Source organism: Lichenostomus cassidix, chromosome 17 (assembly GCF_008360975.1).
Source record: "Lichenostomus cassidix isolate B80296 chromosome 17, HeHo_3.0, whole genome shotgun sequence".
Taxonomy (NCBI): Eukaryota; Metazoa; Chordata; class Aves; order Passeriformes; family Meliphagidae; genus Lichenostomus; species Lichenostomus cassidix.
Genome location: NC_139497.1, coordinates 3551244 through 3572102, shown reverse-complemented (window position 1 = coordinate 3572102; position 20859 = coordinate 3551244). Strand labels below are relative to the sequence as shown.

The 20859-nt window shown below is 53.9% G+C and overlaps 1 protein-coding gene across 1 annotated transcript; it reads right to left on the bottom strand.

Annotated features, from left to right (window-relative positions):
* Positions 1 to 135: 135 nt before the first annotated feature.
* FAM163B (family with sequence similarity 163 member B) lies at positions 136 to 20859 on the bottom strand. Its single transcript, XM_085076888.1, has 3 exons — positions 20323 to 20859; positions 2693 to 2808; positions 136 to 2611 (listed from the first exon to the last, which is right to left on the bottom strand). The coding sequence occupies exons 2-3, from the start codon at positions 2783 to 2785 to the stop codon at positions 2084 to 2086; spliced, it is 621 nt and encodes a 206-aa protein (XP_084933014.1). The 5' UTR covers positions 2786 to 2808; positions 20323 to 20859; the 3' UTR covers positions 136 to 2083.

Genomic DNA, 20859 nt, shown 5'->3' with positions numbered 1-20859 from the left:
CCAAATTGCTGTGTGCACCCCAAATGCTGCTGCATTGCTCCCTCAGCAGCAAGGAGTTCCTGAGAGCTTTGCAAACATCACCCCAAATTTGCAGATGCAGAGACAAAAAAACCCAAAAAACCACCAACCCCGAAATCCATGTCAAAGTAGTTTATTTCTCTTTTTTCCCCCCCTTTTTTGTTGAGTTTTTCCCTCCCCCAGTCTGAGATTCCCAAAGTCCTGTACAACAGATCACCAGGTGAGGGTTAGTGAAAGCCAACCGTTTGCTCGGTTTCCAAGCTACAAGGGAAAGAAACCAGGAAAAAAAGGAGGAAAAGGAAGGCAGGGAGGAGGAACCACGAAAAACGGGAAGAGAAAGGCTCAAGGCATGGAAACAAACCCCAGTGAGAACTGTACATGGAGCATGGCCCGAGTGACTGCATCCCTCTGGAGGGGTTTTGCTCCTGGGATGCAGCACTGCAGAGACCAAACCCGGAATATTAAACACGTACGAAACCAACCCCAGCCCCCCACCCCAAACAGAACCCCCCCCAGAAAGTTGAAGATACTCATTTGCAAAGACTGACTTGTACTTCAAAAGGTTTCCTGTGGAATTAAAAGCCCTCGTGGTTTGAAGTAAAATACCCAGCCGGGCTCCATGCAGTGTCCATGAGGGGGTTGGAGCCACGGCTGCTTCTTCCCAGAATATCTTTGAAAAGGAAAATCCCCCTGGAGCCCAGCACTGAGGCCACCAGAGTCTCTGTGCTGCCAGTCCATCCCCACCAGCCATCCCCAGGTGATGCTTTTAACCTGAATAATGCCCAGTCTGGGAGAAACAGGGTGTTCTGTGCCATGGAGAGTGATGAGGTCGGAGGGGAGGAATGGAGACAGCCAGGAGAAGGCAGAGCAGGAGTCCCCTCAGAGCTGCAATTCCTCTCCTAAACCTCTGAGTTGCCCCAAGGGCTCCTTTGCAGCACGTCTGGTGCAGAGGGACACCTTGGGGACCAGCTCTGTCCCTGCTGCTCTGCCAGGATCCAGCGTGGGACAGAGCTGGTGCCACAGCCAGGCTGCCCAGCCATGGGAAACGGCTCAGTGGAAAATGCAAAGTGGAGCTTTTGCCTAAACCTAGAAGAGTTTTGACACTTTCCTGGATGGGGAAAGTGTCTTTTTCCTTTTTAATTTTTATTTAAAACCTCCCCCCCAACCAAATAAATGCATGTAAAAATGTTCATGCAAGGGGTGAGCACAAGGTCATTCCTGTGACACGAAACCCTCAGTCAGATGCTGTGCATGGCATCACTTGGAGCAGGGATGCTGATTATCCAGAGGGATATTCCTCCATCCCAAGGTGTGCTGTGTGTTATTTCCACAGCTGGGTAATGAAGGGGTTTGCACCCCCAGCCCAGCTCCTTCTGGGGGTCCATGAGGTCACCCCGGGGGCTCCAGGGACAGGCTGTGTGCCCTGCCACCATCCTAACCCTGAGGGGATCGTGCCTGTCACTGGGAATTAACGCCTGGCTGGAGGGGTGGGATGGGCTGGGAGCAGTGCAGGGCTGTGCACACTCACTCACACTCACTCACACCCACAGCCACTGCAGCAGGGAGCAGTGCAGGACGGCGTGGCAGAAGGGTGGGCAGTGACAGCCCTGCTTTGCTGGAGGACCTTTTGGGGTCTGTGTGTGCAGCTGGGTGCATTCCAGGCCCCCCAGATCACACCAGCAGCTGCTGCTGGCCTGCAGCATGAGCCATTTCCCAGCCACCCCTGTGCCCCACCATTCACCCATCATCCCCCAGCGCTCAACCAAACGGTGAGGAGGAGCAGCTCCTCTGTAGAAAAGGATGCTCAATATCAAAATCCTCTTTATAAAAGGAAAAAAGAAAGCAACGCAGAGCTGGAAAACCTCACATTCCAGCTGCACCCCATTGGGGGTCGCTTTGCCCCCTTTACACCCTCAGAACGCAGAAATACATTCACTTCATCATTTTTTTTTCCCCCTCTTCCTTTCTCAAAACTCCTCTACGAATTCCAACCGGCCCTTCCCTCTGTCCAAAACCCCTCGGAGGCCCCAGGGGACACCTGGGGCAGGGGTGGGCAGCTGTCACCTCACACATCGGTGCTGATGCTGCGGCTCCGCGAGAACGCTTCCCGCATGGCCGAGAGCCGGTTGGGGTTGAGCGCCTGCAGGTTGGACACGGGCAGGGCCAGATCCTCCTGGCTCACCGTCTTGTAGCTCACCCTGTCCCCCCCGTTGTGCAGATCCTCGGGGGGCTCCTGGAGGAAGAAGGTGGGGGGCTCCTGCAGGAAGGACGTGGGGGGCTCCTGGAGGAAGGAGGTGGTGGGTTCTTGGAGGAAGGAGGTGGTGGGCTCTTGGAGGAAGGACGTTGGGGAATCTTGGAGGAAGGAGGTTGGGGGCTCCTGGAGGAAGGAGGTTGGGGGCTCGTAGGGAGCACAGCTGGGGCAGCTGGGCTGCCTCTGGACTGGTTTTTTGGCGAAGGGGGATGAGGAGTAGAGCGAGGGGCCGTTGGTCAGCACTACGTTGCGGTTGCAGTGCAGCGGAGGGATGTGGGAGTGCACGGCGAAGTCGGGCTCCTCCTCGTCCTCCTCGGATTCATCCTTCTTGCAGCAGTAGTACTGAAACGGGAGGGGCTCAGCTGGCACCCCGAAGCCCCCAGCCCATCAGCCCCTCCCCACCTTGGCGTCCCCCGGCCTTACCTGGAGCCTACAGTAGCAGAGGACGGCGATGATACAAAGTAAAATGACAGTCGCTAATATTCCACCTGTGATGACCACGGTCCCGGCTGTCATCCGCCCTCTTCTCCATTAACAGCCTGCAAAATGGAGCGCAGGGGGTGAGGGGATGTGGTGGTGAGCTGGTGTTGGGTGCTGGGTTGGGCTGCAGAGCCCCAAACCTCCCCTCATCCCCCTTAAAATGAGCTGGAAACCACGAGGGCTCTGTGGGGCAGCATCAGGACAGAGCCTTGCACTGTGGGAAGTCATCAGGGAGTCCCCATCCCACCAAAAATGCCACCTTGAAGGTGCAAGGGTTAAAAAAAACCTCCATGCAGTGGGAGATTGAGTGAGAAGCAGCTCTGGGGTCACATTTGGCTCTTCTGCATTTAACAGGGGGAGTGACAAAAAACAAAACCAGGCGCCCAGGGCACCCTCTTGGCTCTTGCCAGGCAGCAGAGAGCCTCGGTGATGAGAGAAGGAGCCTCGAAACGAGTATTTCAGAGCTGTACACATTTTTTTCTCTGAGCTTATAATCCATTTTCCCCAGGAAAACAATGTGGTATTTTAATTTGGAATAAGCGGAGCTGCTAAGTGAGCCTTTAATGACTGCAGGGACCAGGGGTGCTGCCCACCCTGAGAGTGGGATGTGTCCAACTCCCAGGTTTTGGGGAACCACCAGCACCCTGGAATGCCCCTTGGAGGAATTTGGGAGTTCACACAGCACTGGGAGCAGTGAGCATCCCTCTCTTGGATGCTCATGAGAGGCCTTGAATTCCTCTTTCTCCTGCAGGATAAGACAGCTTTTTGCCCCAGGAAGCCATGGTACCTGCCTGCTGGCAGCTGCCAGGCAGTGCCACTAAAACTGGCATAAATAAAGCTCCAGAAACCTTTTAGCTCAGGCTGGGAACAGGCGAAGCGACATAAATTCAGGGAGAAATCATCCCCTGACCACCTACTCTACAAGTGCTTTAACAAAGCTGGCTCCCAGCTCGTGCTATCAGGTTAAACCAAAAACCAGCCACCCCAGCCCCAAATTACTTCAGCACCCGAGGAAAAGCAACTGTATCTGTCAGGGATTTAACCTGCTTCCAAAGAAAACAAACCCCCTGCCATATTTTCAGGCACTTAATGTCCTGCTAGAGTTGGGTGAGTGCTGGATGGATAAAGCAGGGTCACGTTTAGTGTTGCTGCTCGGGAGGAGGGAAGGGAATTTATCCCAGCAGCTTCTCGCACCACGAAGGGCAAGAGCTGAGCCAAAATCTGCCCTCACTGCTCGGGGAAAACGCTCTGAGGAGGCTCGGGGAGAGCAACAGAGCCATGGGAAGGGTTTGCAAATGATGCATCGGTGATTTAGAAACCCTGGCTGCTGTTTAAACAGGGATGGAGGTGTTTGGCCGGACCAGGTTCTGCCTGGAAATGCCCATCCTTGGGTCCATCGCTGCTCCCATTTGCAATCCTGGAGCCAAGGGTGCAGGTTGGCACACCAACCTGGCTCTGGGGTGGCCACAGCCCTGCAGGCTCTCGGCGATGGGCGCTGCACCCATCGCACAGCATCAGCATCTCCCTGCCGGCCCGAGATGGGAGGTGACAGGCAGGGCTCTGCCAGGGAAAGGCTCTCCGGCTTTTTCACCCGGTAATTAAAGCCCCGGGGCACGAGCAGGGCTGCACTGAGCCGATTTTCACGGTTCCTGTCCAGCCGCGCCCAGCCAGACGTGGCATCGCTCCCTCCGGAGCTGGACCATTTGCATTTCTGCCTTTTCCCCTCCCCAAACATACTTCTCTGATTAAAGCCGCATACCTGGAAGCTTTAAACCCTCCAGCGTGCAAAGGGGGAGGAAAGCAGAGCATGCAGAGGCCCATAAGCTGAACAATTCCTGTCTAGACCTCCTTTTTTACATTTGTTCCTAATTTCACGCTCCGCAGGCTCCCAGATTCATATATTTAGCAATAAATATCCTGGTAGAAGGAAGTGCTTTGCAGCTCTGCTGTGGTCTCGGGCAAGGTATGCAGGAGGCTGCTCTGAAGAAGGCAGGAATGGGAGATTCAGTCCCTGGAGACCTCAGCTCCTTCCTCCAGCCTCAGGAGCCCTGCAGGCACCAAGGCTGGCTGAAGCCATCCCAAATCCAGCCCCCAGCACATCCTCCAACCCAGGGAAGCTCCTCATGAGCAGCATAGAACGGGAGGAGAAGGGGTGCTGATGGCTGGTGATTTTTACCTTTCCTTTTTACATACCCTTTTATACATTTTCATACCCTCTATATATTTTCTGTACCCTTCCTTTATACATTCTTTGTACCCTATAGCCTTCACGCCTGTAATTTTTGTAGTCTGACATTCTAGCTTAGTTTTGGGGTTCTGCAAGGCAGAGAGACCAAACATTCACAGTAGGAGGCCAGAGAGCTCTGTGCTGTCTCAAAACTCGAGGTTTCAATGTTGGAGTTGCCCATGTTTCGTAAACTGGGCTCTAGCCTCATCTAGGGGGGAAATACTTAGAATAGGGAGACATGACTTCATTTATTACGTTTCTTACGGGGGAATTTCAGACAGATATGCTAATTTGCATGGTCCATAAAATTGCACATGCATTATACAGTGAGCGAGCATCTCAGTGTGCTCCACCTTTACAGAGCTGTGCACCCAAACTCTTATTAAAACACCAAACTAAAAACCCCAAACTAAAACCCTTTCACCCCTTTTAACCGTGCCTGCCTCAGCATTCTCAGACCAGCCAACAGGCAACAGTGGGATGAGAAATCATCCCCTTTCACCCCCCCAGCATCCTGACGGTGGCCCCTGGAGCCCTGCGGGTGCTCACAGCTCTCACAGCTGCGCCTGGCTCTGCACAGCTCCCTCCTCTTGGGGAGGATGCGTAGGAGGGAAGGAGGGAGAGAGGCTTGGAGCAGCTGGGGGGGCTCAGCCCAGCCTGAGGATGCAGACAATACCCGGCTAAGCACAGCTCCTGAAGGCTGAGATGCACAGCCAGGGGCTGCAGGACTCGTGGGGATGGGCTGGCCCTGCCTGCTGAAGCTGGGGGAGAAGGAGATCAAGGGATGGAGAAGAGATCTAGGGATGGAAAAGGAAGCTCCTCCAAGGTTTCTCTGTAAGGTCCTCAAGCACCCAGTAAAGCCAACTTCCAGGATTCGCAGGTGTTAAGAATAATCTTCAGGACAATTAAATAAAGGAGGATTTCAGCTATGCCATCCCACCCCAACTGCCCTCTGCAGGGTGACAAAGCCGCTCTAATGCATTTTGCACCAGCTAGAAGTGCTGCCATGGCAAGGGGCACCTTACCCACCTGTCTCCAGGAGCTGGAGATTCAAACTAAATAGCCAGACTGGGTACAAAATGCCAGCTGGCAGCACAAACAGCAGTGCTGGCAGGATTGATCCTGCCTGGTGCTCAGCACTGGAGCAGGCAGGAGCTGAGAGCCACCCTAATGAACACAGGGGGATAAACAGAGGCAGAAACACCCTCTGCTCAAAGGAAACCCAGCTCAAAGCTCAGCATGAAACCCCTGCCCCTCGTCCTCTCTGCTCACAATGTGCAGGGCAGCAGGGCTCCGCTCTGCCCTGCACTTCCAAACGGCCAAGATGGAGAAACGAAAGGAGAAAAAAAAGGAGAAACACCCATCCCAGCCTTCGCAGGGAGCAGGGGAGGCCAGCGCCGTGTCCTGAAGTAACACCATCCTGCCTGCCTTGGCTCTGCTCTGCACGAGCACATCCCTGGCTCTGCTCTGAGCTTGGACAAGCTGTCTCTGCACCGAGTGCTGCTGTGTGTGGGTGTTGTCCAGCACCCGGGGAGGGCCTCTGAGGGGGGACTGACCCTGGCACAGCCACCAGACTGACCCTCCTCCAGGCTGGTGGGGAGGACTGACCCTGGCACAGCCCCCAGACTGACCCTCCTCCAGGCTGCTGGGGGTGATCAGCTCGTTGGGTCACTCCAGGGCAAACACCCAAGGGAGAGAGCTCAGCGTGGGGATGATGAGGTTGGGAAGATTGAAGCTCTGTGTGGGAACTGGGAGTTGAGCAGCTGTGTCAAGTCTGACCCTGTGTGGTGGAGGGAGATGAGCTCTGCAGGTCTTGCCCTGGCAATGCAGCCACTTCCTAGTTCATCTGTGTGCAAAGCGTCTGGATGCTGACAGTTCTGATCAGGCCCTGCTTCAGAAGGAAGAAAAAGAGCTCAGCACTGTGCCAGGGAAATGGGAGAGCACGTGAGTGATGCTGACTGTCCAAGAAACCACTGCCCCAAGCCACTGGCTCTGGCTGCTTTCTGTCCCAGAGCTAGGTGCAGGCAGAATTTGGGAACCAGGACCTTAAATCAGAGTAACAGGAAATCCCAGTCTGTCCAGGGCAGAGCAGACTGGATCTGTGATGCTGTAAAGATCAGGATAAGCCTGGCTTACACTCCTCTGTTGTCACTCCTTAATGCCTGAAGGTAAACCCCAGAGAGCATCAGTGTGAAGGAAAGCCACTGCCACCAGCCTGGGAGGTGGGGAAACAGCAAATAAACCGGCAGCCAGCACCAGTTTGGTGGCAAATTCAGCCTTCCTCGTGCATTTCCCCAGTTCCTGTAATCCTACCCAGTCAATGAACACGAGCTGGGCTCTGGGAATGGCCAGGCAGAGTGCCAGCAGAGACTTTGCACTGCCGGAGCCAGCGGACAGGGCAGCTGCCAGAAACAGGCAGGGAACGTGGCTTTCCGTGTGCAGAACACTTCCAGCAGGAGGCCTGCAGCACTCCCTGGGCTCTCTGTCCCCTCCTGGGCAGAATTCCTGGCCTGGGAGCTGCTGCTCCTCACGGGTAGTGGGGATTGAAACAGCCAGGCTGGGCTGGGGAGGGACGTGTGGGGTCACTGCTGACCCCTGGCTTTGACCAGACCTCTGACAAGACCCCCTGGGCACTCCTCAGCACAAGGAGACACACCTCATCCTTCCATGCTTCCCCATCCCAGCAGCAGAGCTGTCCCCGTGGGAACTCCCCATCTCCAGGCACTCTGTGCTCCGAGGGTTTTTCAATGTTTTATGAGCAGAGGGCACTTTGCTCTCTGCTGTGCCCTGCAGGGAGAGTGCTGCTCACAAATTCCCAGGCTCATCTCCAGCAGAAGGGTCCTCCTGGGTGCTGGAGATGGCTTGGAGATCCCAGCAGCCCCATATTCCCTCCTGTGCCTGCCAGCACCGTGCTCAGTCCATCTCTGCTCAGACCCTGCCCTGGGCAGAGCAGCTCCTGCACTCAGGAGGGGCTTTTCCTACCCTGAAAGGTGAATTACTGTTGTAATTCAATATAACCACATCTAAAAATGGTATTATATATCATTAACCCTCCAAATTTCATAATGAATTTTTGTTTTGTTAAGTATTGCACATCAGTCCAACAACTCCTTGTTGTACAAGCTTTTCCCAAACACCAAGGACATGCTGTGTACACATCCCTGTAGGTCTCCCTGTCACAGAACCATATTTTGGCTCAAAGGGACCTTTAAAAGTCATCCAGTGTGACCCCCCCAACCTGCCAGGCTGGATCCCTGTGTGACAGCAGCTCATTGACAAAAAAACCCAGCAGAGGAGGCTCAGCTTCTCCAGAGCTCCATCCTACAGCAACAGCCACTTCCAACTGTGGGGTTCCCTGAAGCTTAAAAAAAGCAGAAGTTCACGGGAGAATCAGGGATCCTCTCCCACCAGTTTTTAAAGCAGAGATTCGCTCTTTAGTCTGAGTTTTCAGCACATTTCAGCAGTTTTTTTTGGATGCAGGGGTTGCCCGTGTGTGCTCTGCAGTAATGAGGCACTAATGGCATTGAGCACAACCAAATCACGCCTCACAGAAATAATATTTGCACAGCTCATCAAAGTGGCATTAAGGCTTACTAAGCACAATGCCAGGCAGGAATTTCAATGACTGCAGATGCTCAATGGAGGGAGGCTGTGCTGCTGGGGAGGGATGGGGGAATCGCTGAATCACCTGGGTGCTGCCCTTGGGAATGTCCCCTCCTGGGGACATCCTGAAGGTGCTGCTGCCTTCATTGCAAAGGGATGGGGAAGGTGACTGCAGACACTTCAGCACGGATGGAGTGCTCACCCTGCTCTGCCCCTCTGGGGAAGGACAGCCACAGCATCAGCAGGGATGTTGGTGACATCGAGAGGAATGCTGGTGGCACTGAGAGAGATGCTGGTGACATTGACAGGGATGCCACTGAGCTGCCCACCAGTGCAGCACCCCAGCCCTGTGCTGGCATCAGTCCAGGACAGGGAAATCCTAATAATCCAGGCCCAAGGAACTGGTGGAGAAGTGATGGACTCACCCCCAGGTCTGACCCTGTCCTGTCTGAGCTCTGTCATGATCTTAGAACTGCTGTCAAACCACTCCAGAGGGTTTTACCCTCCCCAGTCCCACCTTTCACTGCCCAAACAATCCCCTCTCTGCTTAAATACCAGGAATTATTTCCATACATCAGCTGGGAAGCAGGCCATAATCCCAAACACACATAAGCAGTCTAAACTCCTTCAAAAAAAAAAAAAAAAAGAAAAAAGATGAAAGAAAGATATGCTGTCTTTCCACCCTGCATCATTTAATCGCCTCTTGAGTTATGGCTTAGGCAGCTTGAGATATTAAACATTAGACAGAGCAGGTTTGGGAATTAGAAGCTCGAGATAAGCTGCTGCAATCACTGCTGAGTGGGGAGAAGGTCAGAAAGTGGGGATCACCCTCTGCCCAGCCCAGCGTTTTCTCCCAGCAGGGCAGTTTTGCAGCCTGAAAACATCCCCTGGCCAAGCTGAAAAGTTTGGATTGCCTTTTTGAGAGCCAGGTATAAATCTTACTCCTGATTAAGACTTTTTGCTGCCACATTCCCCAGACCAGACCCTGGGTGAACAGAGAGCTGGGAGCAGCTCCATGCTCCCACCAGCAGTGTTTGGGGCAGGATGAGCCCCACCCTGACCCCATGGCCTCACAGATATCCCGGCAGGCAGAGGAGCCATCGATCCTGAGCTGCAGCTGAGCCATCGATCAGGGCTGGGGAGGAAGGGCACTGCTCAGTGCACATTGCCAGTAAGCAGTAAATCCAGCAGCTCTGCATTTCCAAGAGGTGTTCCGTGAGCACAGCTCGGTGGGATGGGAAGATCCTGGGCAGATTAAAGTCTTTGTGAGCTGCACGCCCTGCTTTGCTCTGCTCAGCAGTCCCAGATCCAGCCTGGGATGCAGGCAGCTCCTTTGGAATTAAATGCAGCAATCCGAGAGCTCCAGGGACACTCTCCCTGCAGGACCAGCAGTCCTCTGTCCCTGCCCACCCCTCCCAGCTGTGTCTGGCTGCTGTGACACCTCCACCAGCACCACACTGTCCCTCCCCAGCATCCTTGAGCTGTCCTGGGCTCTGGCTTTCCACTTTTCCCTCCTCAGTCCCTCTCCTCTGCCCTGGGGACACAGACCTTGGTCCTGCTGCAGCTGTGTGACACCAGGGGACTCCCTGGCTGCTGCAGCCCTGCCTGGGATCTCCAAAGGGATATACGTTGCTGCTGGCAGGAAAAAAAATCAGGAAAAAGGGTTGGGAGTTTCCATAGCTACAGCTTTACATGGCTCTGGCAAAGGTTCCAGCTCAAGCCATGTAATGAGGCACAAGCAGAGTGTTTTTCCCACTCCTGCCCAGCAAGGCAGCGTGGTGCATGAATAAAGAAGAGGAGAGGAGAGAGGGAGCTGGGGGATTTTGGAAATAGCACATAGATGTTAAGGATTGGCTCAAGAGGTGGTCTTTGGCACGTGTTCCCTGCCCTGGTCTGGGGTGGAGCATGAGCTGCACTTGGGGTGGGGAGGAACACACATTCCACCATCCCAGGCTGCTCCAAGCCCTGTCCAGCCTCACCTTGGACACTTCCAGGGATCATGAACAAGAGGGAGATGAGCTTCCTCATTGTTTGCAACCTGGAGTTTTTCTACAGGCAGTGAAATCTCCTTATGTTATCCTCTTTAATAAGGATTTATCATTGCTGCATCAGGGGAATTAATACAGACCGTCTGAGAGGGTAATTTTCAGATTTCTTGGCAACTCACCATGAACCAGTTCCAGTAAATTTTTCCCTTTTTTTTTCCCTCACCTTAATTTTGTTACAGCTTTTCCTGGGAGATGAGAGAGGGAAAGATTTAACTCAGAGGGAAAAAAAAAATACCCAAACAACAAAACCAACAAAAAACCAACCCCACAACAATAAAATCACAAGTGCAAAAGCGGAAAAGATAAAGGAATTCACACATCTCAGCTGAAAACCCTCATTAGGAGAATAAAGAAACAGAGGAAAAAACCTTCACACAAATTGCTCTGCTCAAGCCCATGCAGGCTGGGAACTGCCAGGATCAGATGCTTGAAATATCGACTGTTCTCAGGGACAGCATCTTCCCCAAAGCAGAACATGTGTGAGATCTTCTTGCCTCTCGTCAGCACTGGGACGACACCAGCCCTGCCTTTGAAATGACTCCTTGGGACAAGGCAGTGCCTCGTGATCCTCATCTGCCACCTCCCTGCCATGCCCAGGGGACAGAAATGATGCCACCAGCGTCAAAACGGGGGAAACTGAGGCAGGTGGGAAGGTTGGAGGTGAGCAAAACTTGTGGCACTTCCAGAGCAAGCTGCAGCTCCTTCCCTTCGTTCCTTCCTGCCCAACTGGCTGCACCTCGAAGGAGCAGGAGATGCCAAGTGTGTTCTCTTGGGAAGCCAAGCTCAGACCATGCTCTGAGTCCCTGAGCACCCACAGCACCCCAGGAGGGCTCAGAGCCCTGAATCCCCCAGGGATGAGCACACAGAATTCCTCCATCCATCCTGGAAACAGGAGGGGATTCACACAGCACCTCCAAATCCCAGCTGGATTTCAGCTTTCTTCCCTTCTGCAGTGAGTTCACTTCACCTGAAGGTATTTCCTAGAACTCCTTGGGAGGCAGGAATGTTCTGCTGTTAAATTCCAGAGTTAATGGGGTGGACTGGGAGCTCAGAACCAAATTAGCAAAACTCCTCACTGAACTGAGGCTGATTTCCTGAGCTGAACTGGGATGGACTGGGAGCCCAGAACCAAATTAGCAAAACCTTTCCTGAACTGATGCTGATTCCCTGAGCTCTCCGGGCACCACCTCCTTCGTTACCATTCCACCTCAATGTAAACCTTACAGAGAGCTGAATTTCGAGTCTTACAAACCCCAGACCTGCAAATGTGAGCATCATCCCTGCCCAATGCCTGGCAGTGCCCCTTGGCACCAAAAAACCTCTCAAAACGTGTGATGGAGCTGTTCCTGCAGGAGATGTCCCTTTGGAAAAGTCAACTGACCAGAAATCTCCTCTGGGAATCAAGAATACATTCGCTGCTGTCCCAAACCACAGGTCTGGTTAAAATAAACACCTCCAACCTGGCTGCCACCACTGCTGGGCTTGACAGAGGAGAGAACAGGAATGTGTGAGAGTCCAGGAATTTCTGCTGGGAGCCCAGGAGGCTTCAGTTCTGCTGCTGGTTGGTTTAATTTGGATTACCATGGACTTGCACAAGCCTGTGATAGTCAGGCTACGAGGTGATGTTAACAGCCCTATCAAACAAAGCCCTTTTCATTTCAGGTCCTGGCAAATGTTCTCATCTCTATTAATTTTTCGGAATATTCTTTTTTTTGAGCAAAACTCCAGCAGCAGCAGCAGTGTGTCAGTGTTATGCATCCCTGGGGCTGAGCAGCTCTAATCCTCTGCAGTCAACAGTTCTGCCACAGCCCAGCAATCTTCACACTTTATATTTACTACCAATCAAGTCAGACACTGTTTTAAAGACCAACCCTTCGCCTGCTGATTTGAGCATTCAACAATATAGAATATTTTAAAAGGTACCTAGAAAACAAGTCAGATCAGTGCTGTTTTCTCAGAAATTGGTATCACTGTTTTGTGTGTTCTCTGTAACCTGTGTTGTTTCATTTTCAAATACAACATAAACAAAGATGTGATGCCAGAAACACAAGGGAAAATAGGTGCAACTAAGAAAACTCTGCTTTCTGTGGGCTGAATCTGCTCCCACGAGCTGCTGCGAGAATCAAGAATAACTCTTGAGAAAACAGTAATGCTGAAGTGTTGCAAATCAGAAAAAAAAAATCATCTGGAACTGCCTAATATTCATTGTTCTTGTCTTTATCTCGGGGAGCTGGGCCTGCCCATGGGATGTCACATCCAGTGCTGGCCACAGGAGATCACAGAATCACGGAATAACAGATTGGTCTGGGTTGGAAGGGACCTCAAAGATCATCTCATCCCACCCCTGCTATGGGCAGTGACATTTCCACTGTCCCAGGCTGCTCCAAGCCCCATCCAGCCTGGCCTTGGACAATCCCAGGGATGGGGCAGCCACAGCTGCTCTGGGCACCCTGGAGGCCACCAGCTCTCCCCTGCAAAAGGAAGGTCCTGAGAGCTCCTGCCTGAGCCCAGCCATGTCAGACCTGAGCTGCCTTTGGAATCACACAATGCTTTGGGTGGGAAGGGACCTTTAAAGGTCACCAAGTCCAGCCCCCAGCCAGGAGCACACTCCCTGCTCTGGGCACACCTTAACTCTGGCACAGTCACTCAGAAAATGGTGTTGGTGACAGCTGGATGGGAGACATCACCTGGAGGGCTTTGAGAAACACCTTTCAATGGCTTCAGTGGTTTTGGATGTGGCAGGAGGGCTGGCTGTGCTCCCCTGGCAAAGCTGCAGCCACAGGCAGTGGCAGCTTCATGCCCATCGCTGTTTGCACAAGGAAAAAGTCCCAGAGGAAGCCCATAGGACAGCCATAAGTTTGAATTATTACCCCAGTTGCTGCTTTGTGTAACATAACAATAAACCCACTAAATTTTTCTAACAACAAACGCAAATCAGCACTCATTATCCTTCCCCTCCCAGCTCCACTCCCACTCTCTCAGCAGAGCTATTTTTCCCCAGATCCCACCGCTAATCTTTCCAGGGCTTAGCTTCCCAGCAGGCAACACCAATCAGACCAAGACACCTCTTTTCCCTTCCACAGGAGAGCCTCACGAATTGCATCCCTGTAAATCCCTCATGGAGAGGATGGGGAGAGATCTCCAGCCATGAGGCTGTGCATCTCCTGGGCTGGGACACCTCAAAGCTGAAGCCCCACGCTGTATTTCCTCCCCAAGAAACAGCTCGGATTGCCACAAAATGCCTCCTGTTTCCCTCTGCAGCCCCTGTATATTGATTTAAGTAAAGAATGGCAACCTGCACGCTGTTCTGTGCATTCCAGGGTGGAAAAGCAGGAGGCAGGAGCAGCATCGCTGCCTGGCAGGGATGATGCAGGGAAAACCTCCGCTGAGAAGGCAGGCAGCAGGTAAAGGAGGGAGTTAATGGTTTGCCAGAGCTCAGGCAGGAAGATCCATGATGGATCTAACCCCAAATCCAGGCTGAGAGCGCAGGGAATCCAGATGCAAATCGAGCCCGAGCAACGCGCTCTGCCTAAATCGGGAAGCAAAGGCGGGTTTGCAGGCAGGAGCTGCGCCGGGATTGTCCCTGCCGGTCACCTCGGAAAATACCACAGCAGCTCCCGGGGAGAATCACCCAAACAGCCCAGAGGAGCGAAGGTGGAATGCCGCGAGCAGAAATGAGCAAAGCTATGTCTAGGTGAGTTATTTTTCTCGCAGGAAGCGGTGCCTGGGAGTGATGCTGTAGCAGAGCTGTGATTTTTGCCGCCGCTTTGGGGACTCGTCTGGCGCTTCCCTGTGAAATCCTCCTCGCTCCCGGCACGCTCCCGCAGCATCGCAGTGAATTCCAGCCTCGGCGGAGCCTCTGCATCCTCTTTTACAACGAAATCCGTGACATCTCCCTGCTGTGATCTCTGCCAGTTCGTGAATCTTTGAACCTCGAGGCATTTTGATGCCGTTCGGCTGAAGTGACCCGAGCTGGGGAGAGGCTGGGGGGATGAGGGATCCATCACCAGGCTGGGGTGGTCCCCACAGGGTTTCCAAGCAGCCACATCACCCAGCAGAATGGGAATTTCTCTCCCCGTGGCAGCCACTTTTCTGGCGTTTATACTGATGTATTTCCCCCTTTAAAACAGTTTGTGAGTAGAGAGGACCTGGCTCTGCCTGGTGCCAGCTCTGGGGCAGTGCTGCAAGAGGCCACTCGTGTCCACTGTGGTCCAACCCCTTCGGGCAGCCCAGGAACAAGGGACAGCAAAAAATGGAACCACAAAGGAGTTCTGCTTTGCTCTGAGTCCCCTCCAGCAGAAGGGAAGGAGATCCCAGCTGTGTGGCCTGCTCAGCACTTGCAGCTCGCCCAAGATAATGAGCTTATGAGCTTCTGCAGCTCAGCCCCTGTGATGAACTCGTACCTAGAGCAAAGCCAGGCCTGAAGCTGGTGGTGCTCAGGGCTCTGTCCCCTGCTGAGCAAGATCATCTCCTTTATCCCCTCCCCAGGAGAGGCCAACCAGCCTTGGAAGAGCCTAAGCTGGACTTCAGTAGCAATTCAAAGAAAAAAATTGCTTTTCCACCAAAGCCTGTTTTTCAGGCACTTTCTGGTGGTTATCTCATCACATAAGGTTTTTGTGATTGTTGTGTAGAAAAGGGAGGAAGAGGAGGAAGGGGCTGTGGAGAAGGGGAAAGGCAGGGATGGGCAGCAGGCTGGGTGTGTGGTGTCTGAGCAGCTCCAAAGGGCTCTGAACAGCTCTCCCCCAGCGCTGACAGCCTCATGGCAGCTCCAGGTGAGGCAGAGGAGAACTGGAGGGGGTGGAGAGCTGCCTGGGATGGGATGGGATGGGATAATGGGATGGGATAATGGGATGGGATAATGGGATGGGATAATGGGATGGGATGGGATAATGGGATGGGATAATGGGATGGGATGGGATGGGATGGGATCAGGGCATGGCATGGCATGGCCCTCCAGGAGGCAGAGCCCTGTTTTTATGGGCATCCCTGGAATTCCCTCACCCCCACAGCCCCCACAGAGCAAACCACTGGTGAAACAGGAAGATGTGTGAGCCCACGACATGATTTCCTCTCTGAGGGGCAGGAAAGGACCATGAGCATTAATCCTGCCTGCCCTGGGCTTGAGGAGAGCAGCCAGGAGCACATGCAGATGTGTGAGTGACAGCAGAGCCACAGCTCTCTCCTCCTGCCACGTGAGCAGCATCGCTGTCACCTGCGCCAGGCAGGGGAGCACGGCTGGCTCTTGGCTCCTTGCAGCAATTCACTCGCCCTCCTTTTCCTTTTTTCTCAATAGACAGGCTATTCAGGGCTCTGGGACGTGCTGAATAGAGGCGTGGGCTCCCAGTGGCCCCTGCTGTGGCCTGGCTGAGCCCCTGGAGTGTGACAGCCCCCGCCAGCCCCCTCTCCCTGCACAGCCTCCCACCCTCGTCTCAGGTGCTCAGAGGCAGCTGCTTTATCCGTGGCTAATGACATTTATTTTCCGCTCAGTGCCTCGGGGAGGGCTCTTTCTCTCGCCCTCCCTGCTGATGTGAATCCTGCTGCCCTATTATGCTGATCTGAGAGGTTTTTTTTATTGCTGAACTGCTGGTGATCTCCCCCATCCGTGCCCCCCAGCCTGCTGTTCCTACAGCCTGGCACTCTTTTCCCAGGTTTGCTCCCACCAGCACTGAAGCAAAGAGCAAACCCCCTCACATATTCAGGATGGATCAGGTCTCTCACCTGGCTAGGACGGGCTGAGCCTTACTTTGGGGTTTTTTTGTAACTTCCCCCTAAAATATCCTTCAGAAAAGGCAATTACCAGAGTGCCATTAAAGCTTTCACCGTTGCACAGCCACATAACTCGCTGGGAGCCTTTTGAAATAACCTTTAAACAATAGATCCTGTCTTGTTTACTGAATGTTCCTGAACTCAACAGTAATGCATCCAGATGTCACCCCTGCCTACTGTAGGCCTAACTATTTCTGGAAACACACCAAAGGCAAATTGCTCGGATAATGTCAGATATTGTTGCAAAAAGAATATGACAAGTTTCCATCTCCTTGATAAAAGCCGTGGAGCAGAGAGTTATTTCCCAGGGCAGCAGAGCTGCGTGCACCTTGGAGGAGCTGCATCCCTCCCTCCCTCCTTCAGCTCATGGACAGGTGGACAATGGCACGTGTTTTCCAGTTTCCAGCTTGGGAAAAAATCTGGTTTGGTGTCCAGAAAAGCTCAGCACACTCACAACATCCATGCCAGGTGACTTTTGTCCTGCAGGTGGGAGATGGGGAGAAGCACTGGAGGTGGTGAGGAGGGGCTGAGCTGTCCTGGTGATGCCTCAGTTCATCTTGTGCTGGGAGTGCAGTCAAATGTCAGCTCTGAGCCAGCACAGGTGATTGTTCAAGGAGCTGGAGAAAGCTCTGTCTGAGGTGAGAGGGTGACAGAAGTCACCAGCCCCTGGCTCATGTCCTGTGTCCACTCCTTGTCCTGCCAAGGGGAGCAGCTGATCACACTGAGGGAGCTGCTGGACCCAACATTGTCCCTGCTGACCCTCAGCTACGGGGAGAAATCCATTCTCTTGGACACTCAGGGTGGGGTAAAATCATCACTGTTGTGATTCTGGCCTGAATCAAGTCTTGTCCCTGCTCAGTGCTGCCTCTGACACCTTGATAGCCACATTTCCATGGAGCCTGGTCCTGCTATTAATGGGTCAGCGCTGTTATTAACCTTTCCAGGGACAAATAGGTCCAGGGATATTTCAAAGTGGTATTCTGACCTTTCCAGCTGCCCTCTGCCCAGGGCTGTTCCCGCAGGTTCCTGGGGTCTCAGTCCTGCCTGGGCTGTGAGCTGAATGTGGCTGGAAGGTCTGGAGAGGCTCAGAGTCCATCACCCAACCTGTCATCCCTCTGTCCAGCTGCCCTGCTGGGATCAGGGCTGTTTGCTCAGGCAAAGGGGAACCAATCCTACCCTCACAGATCCCAAGGAGAGAAGAAAATACCACACAACGACCTGGGAGAAAATGTGAATTAGACAGGGAACGAGCTGCAAGCTCAACCCCAACACCTGCACCTCTGCTCCATCCCTTCCCTGCTCCTCCTCAATGTCACAGTTTGCATCACCAGCCGAGGCTGTGGAGCCCTGCCAGCATGCAGCACCTCTTCCCTGGCCATGTCCTTATCCATATCCATGACAACAGGACAGACAGGTACCGAGCAGGCCGAGTGAGAAGGGACCAAGCCATCCCTGCTTCTCACACCAGCTCTGCACAGCCAGAGGGAAAGGGCTGAGTCAGGCAAATCCCTGCAAGCTTGGCCAGCTGCAAAGCCCCTCCTTGTGCCATGTGGTGGGCACTGGGGACACATCCTGACATCCCAAGGGTCAGTGGCACAGACTGTTGCAGGCTGTGAGGATGCAGCGAAGCTCTCTGGGCTGTGCATGAATGGCTGAGGGAATTGAGCACCTCAGTCTTGTTGAATCTTGCACCCAACAAAAGTTTTAAAGACCCCAAAGGGATGCTCAGGAGTGGCTGTAGGGTCAGGGGTGTTCTTCAGCTTCAGATGGGAAACATTTAGAAAGGCTTTAGTCAATAAGCCACGAGCAGTGACTCTGTCCCTCACCCACTGCTGAACAGGTTCTCCTCAGAGAGCAAAGCCACCCAGACTGAACCTTCAGGCTTGACTCTCGTGTCACCTCCACGAGGGTATAGGGACTGACCAGATCTAATAGAAAAGGACCAGGAGATGTGACAGCCAGAGCCATCCACCAGGGAAACAGCGATGAACACGGCGAGGCCACAGCCAGGAACCACAGCACTGGTGATGTCCTGCAGCCCTCAGTGCCCAGGTAGGCACAGGTATTTCAGAGCTGCCTGTGTTTGTAATCTGGTCTCGCTGACAACAAACCAGACAGGAACAAATGCTGTTTTCTTCCTTTGCCCTCAAATCCCCCCATCCTTTCTGAACGAGAACCAATGTACTGCGGGGCGATAAATCAACAGCATTCGCTTTGCTGGGGATTTTGTTGAAGTTCTTTATCTCTCCTGAGCTCCAGCACCACTCCTGAAGAGGTCCTGTCATCGCTCTGCACAGAAATTCTGACACGCAGAGGAAGGAGGTTACACTTCTAATTAAAGCTGCACGCTCTTTAAGGTGTTTAAAATCTCTTTTCACCAAGTGACAGCCCTAATGCACCTTCCTGCTCGTTTCAGGCAAGAAGGAAATCAACCACAGAGACTGCAAACAACCTCCAGTTACTCACAAACCATTGCAACGGGGCAGGAGCCTCAATACAGGTGTGGGATAGCTCAGGCACTCACTTCATGCACAATTCATGTCAACTACTTTCCCTCACAGCGCTCTAATTTAGATGCTTCCTCAGTGAAGACAAGATGTGATGACTAAAGATCCCATCATTCTGGGTACTTTTGCTCAAATGAAGTCACCCAGGAGCACCATCTGCACTCTGAAAATCAGGAGAACCCGCCAGGTTCCCTAAAATGACAGCCATACATCATGACAGCATGAAGTGCAGAGTTTTCCCATCTAGGTTTTATGCTGATTTCGCTGCTCGTTTCGGGCTGGAAGACAATCTGTTGAACCTCAAAGTGCCGTCTTCCCTTACCTTTAATTTATTCTGCCAGAAAACTGTCTACCTTGATGAGTATGAGCACACCCCCACCATCTCCCAAGTTTGGTGATCTGTTATGTCAAATATAAATAATCCTGTCTGCAAGCGGTCGATATGGGGAAATGAAAAGCCATCTTCCCTTGGGGGATTTCTCTCTTCCTCCCACAGCCCCCCCCCGAGCCCTCAGGCTACCTTTAATGTACTGAACAACATCCGTGTGGCTCTGAGAGCACAGAGCTAGGTGGCTGCTGGATCCAGAGTGACAAAAACAACCCACAGGTGACAGTGCCATCACCTTCCTCGCATTCCGCTCTGGGTCTCTGCTCTGCTGAGTGTGAGTGAACAGGATGGTTTGCTGCCTAGCCCGGGGCTGGGGTGGTCCTGCAAACTCACTGGGATGAAGAGGGGGATTCTGATGTCCTTTAGGGTCAGGATATGAGGTGGGGACAACCGCAGGCACATGGCTCCAGGTGAGATGTGCAGACAATTCAGAGAGGCAGGTTCCAGTCCCACACCGAGTGTGCAGAGGGGACCGAGGTGTCCCTGGGCAGAGAAGGACATGACCTGCACACCCAGGGAAGGCATGGGATGGGGGCAGCTTTCCCATTCCGTCCCTGAAAGGTTCTTTCATGACATCCTTCACAGGCTTTGGACCTGAAGGTGCTGTAGGATGAGGGAAAAGCCAGCCTGGAGCACCCCAGTGTTTTCCACGCAGGTCTAAGGTGGCAGGACTTGCCCGGTCCCCCTGGGCAGGCTGTGGGGAGAGGATGCTGTGCAGCTCTCCCTGTCCCTCCTCGCCGTGATTCCCCCCTCCAAACCCCTTCCTGGCAGCCGGGCTATCCTCTGCCTGCTGCCCTCCTCGCAGGCATCCCCCGGGATGCGGGATTCGGGATTCGCCGCCGGTTCCCCCGGAGCTGCGATCCCAGGCAGTTTCGGATGCACCGGGAAGCGAGCGGCGGGGGCGGGAGGGAAGAAAACAGGGCAAAACCACCGCGAGAGACCCCAGCGCTGGGAAGGACGGGGAGAAAGGGCCCGGCAGAGCCGGGGGGATCCCCCAGAGCCCCCGGGCCGCTGCCTTCTCCCGCTCCGCTTACCTTCAAACGGGGGAATGGGGCTGGATCCGCTCAGGTGAGGACCGCGTCTCCCGAAGTCTCCCGCTCGGAGAGCATCAATACCGAAATAAACGGTATTTAAAAAAAAAAAGAAAAAAAAAGAAAAAAATGAAACAGCGACGGAAAAATTAAAATCAAGCGGCAGCAACGAGGCTGAGGAGGCGGGCGGCAGCGGCGGGCGCGGAGCAGGCAGCCGGCAGCAGCCACCCCTGTCGGCACATGGCCGGGCCGGCGGCTCTGCGGGGGCCGCTCCCGCCTCCCGCCCCAGCCCAGCGCCGCCGGGGCCGCCAATGACGGGCCGGGAGCGGGGCCGAGCCCCCCGAGCGCCCCCCGAGCCCGCACCGGCCCCGCACCGGCAGCGCTCCGCACCCCGGCGTGCGGCGCCCAGCGAGGGATGCGGGGCTGGAACCCCCCCGCCCCGGGATGCGGCCGCAGGGTCTCCGCGCCGGGATGCGGGGATGCTCCGGGCAGCGAGGAGGAGGGGGAGAGCGGCGCTGGGTGATGGGTGACTCCCCCCAG

What these genes read in the sequence shown, in the direction of transcription:
- FAM163B (XM_085076888.1), bottom strand. Translation starts at nt 2,785, where the DNA reads ATGACAGCCGGGACCGTGGTCATCACAGGTGGAATATTAGCGACTGTC. An exon ending in TCTGCTACTGTAGGCTCCAG is followed by an intron (nt 2,612 to 2,692) that starts GTAAGGCCGGGG and finishes CTCCCGTTTCAG; the next exon opens with TACTACTGCTGCAAGAAGGA.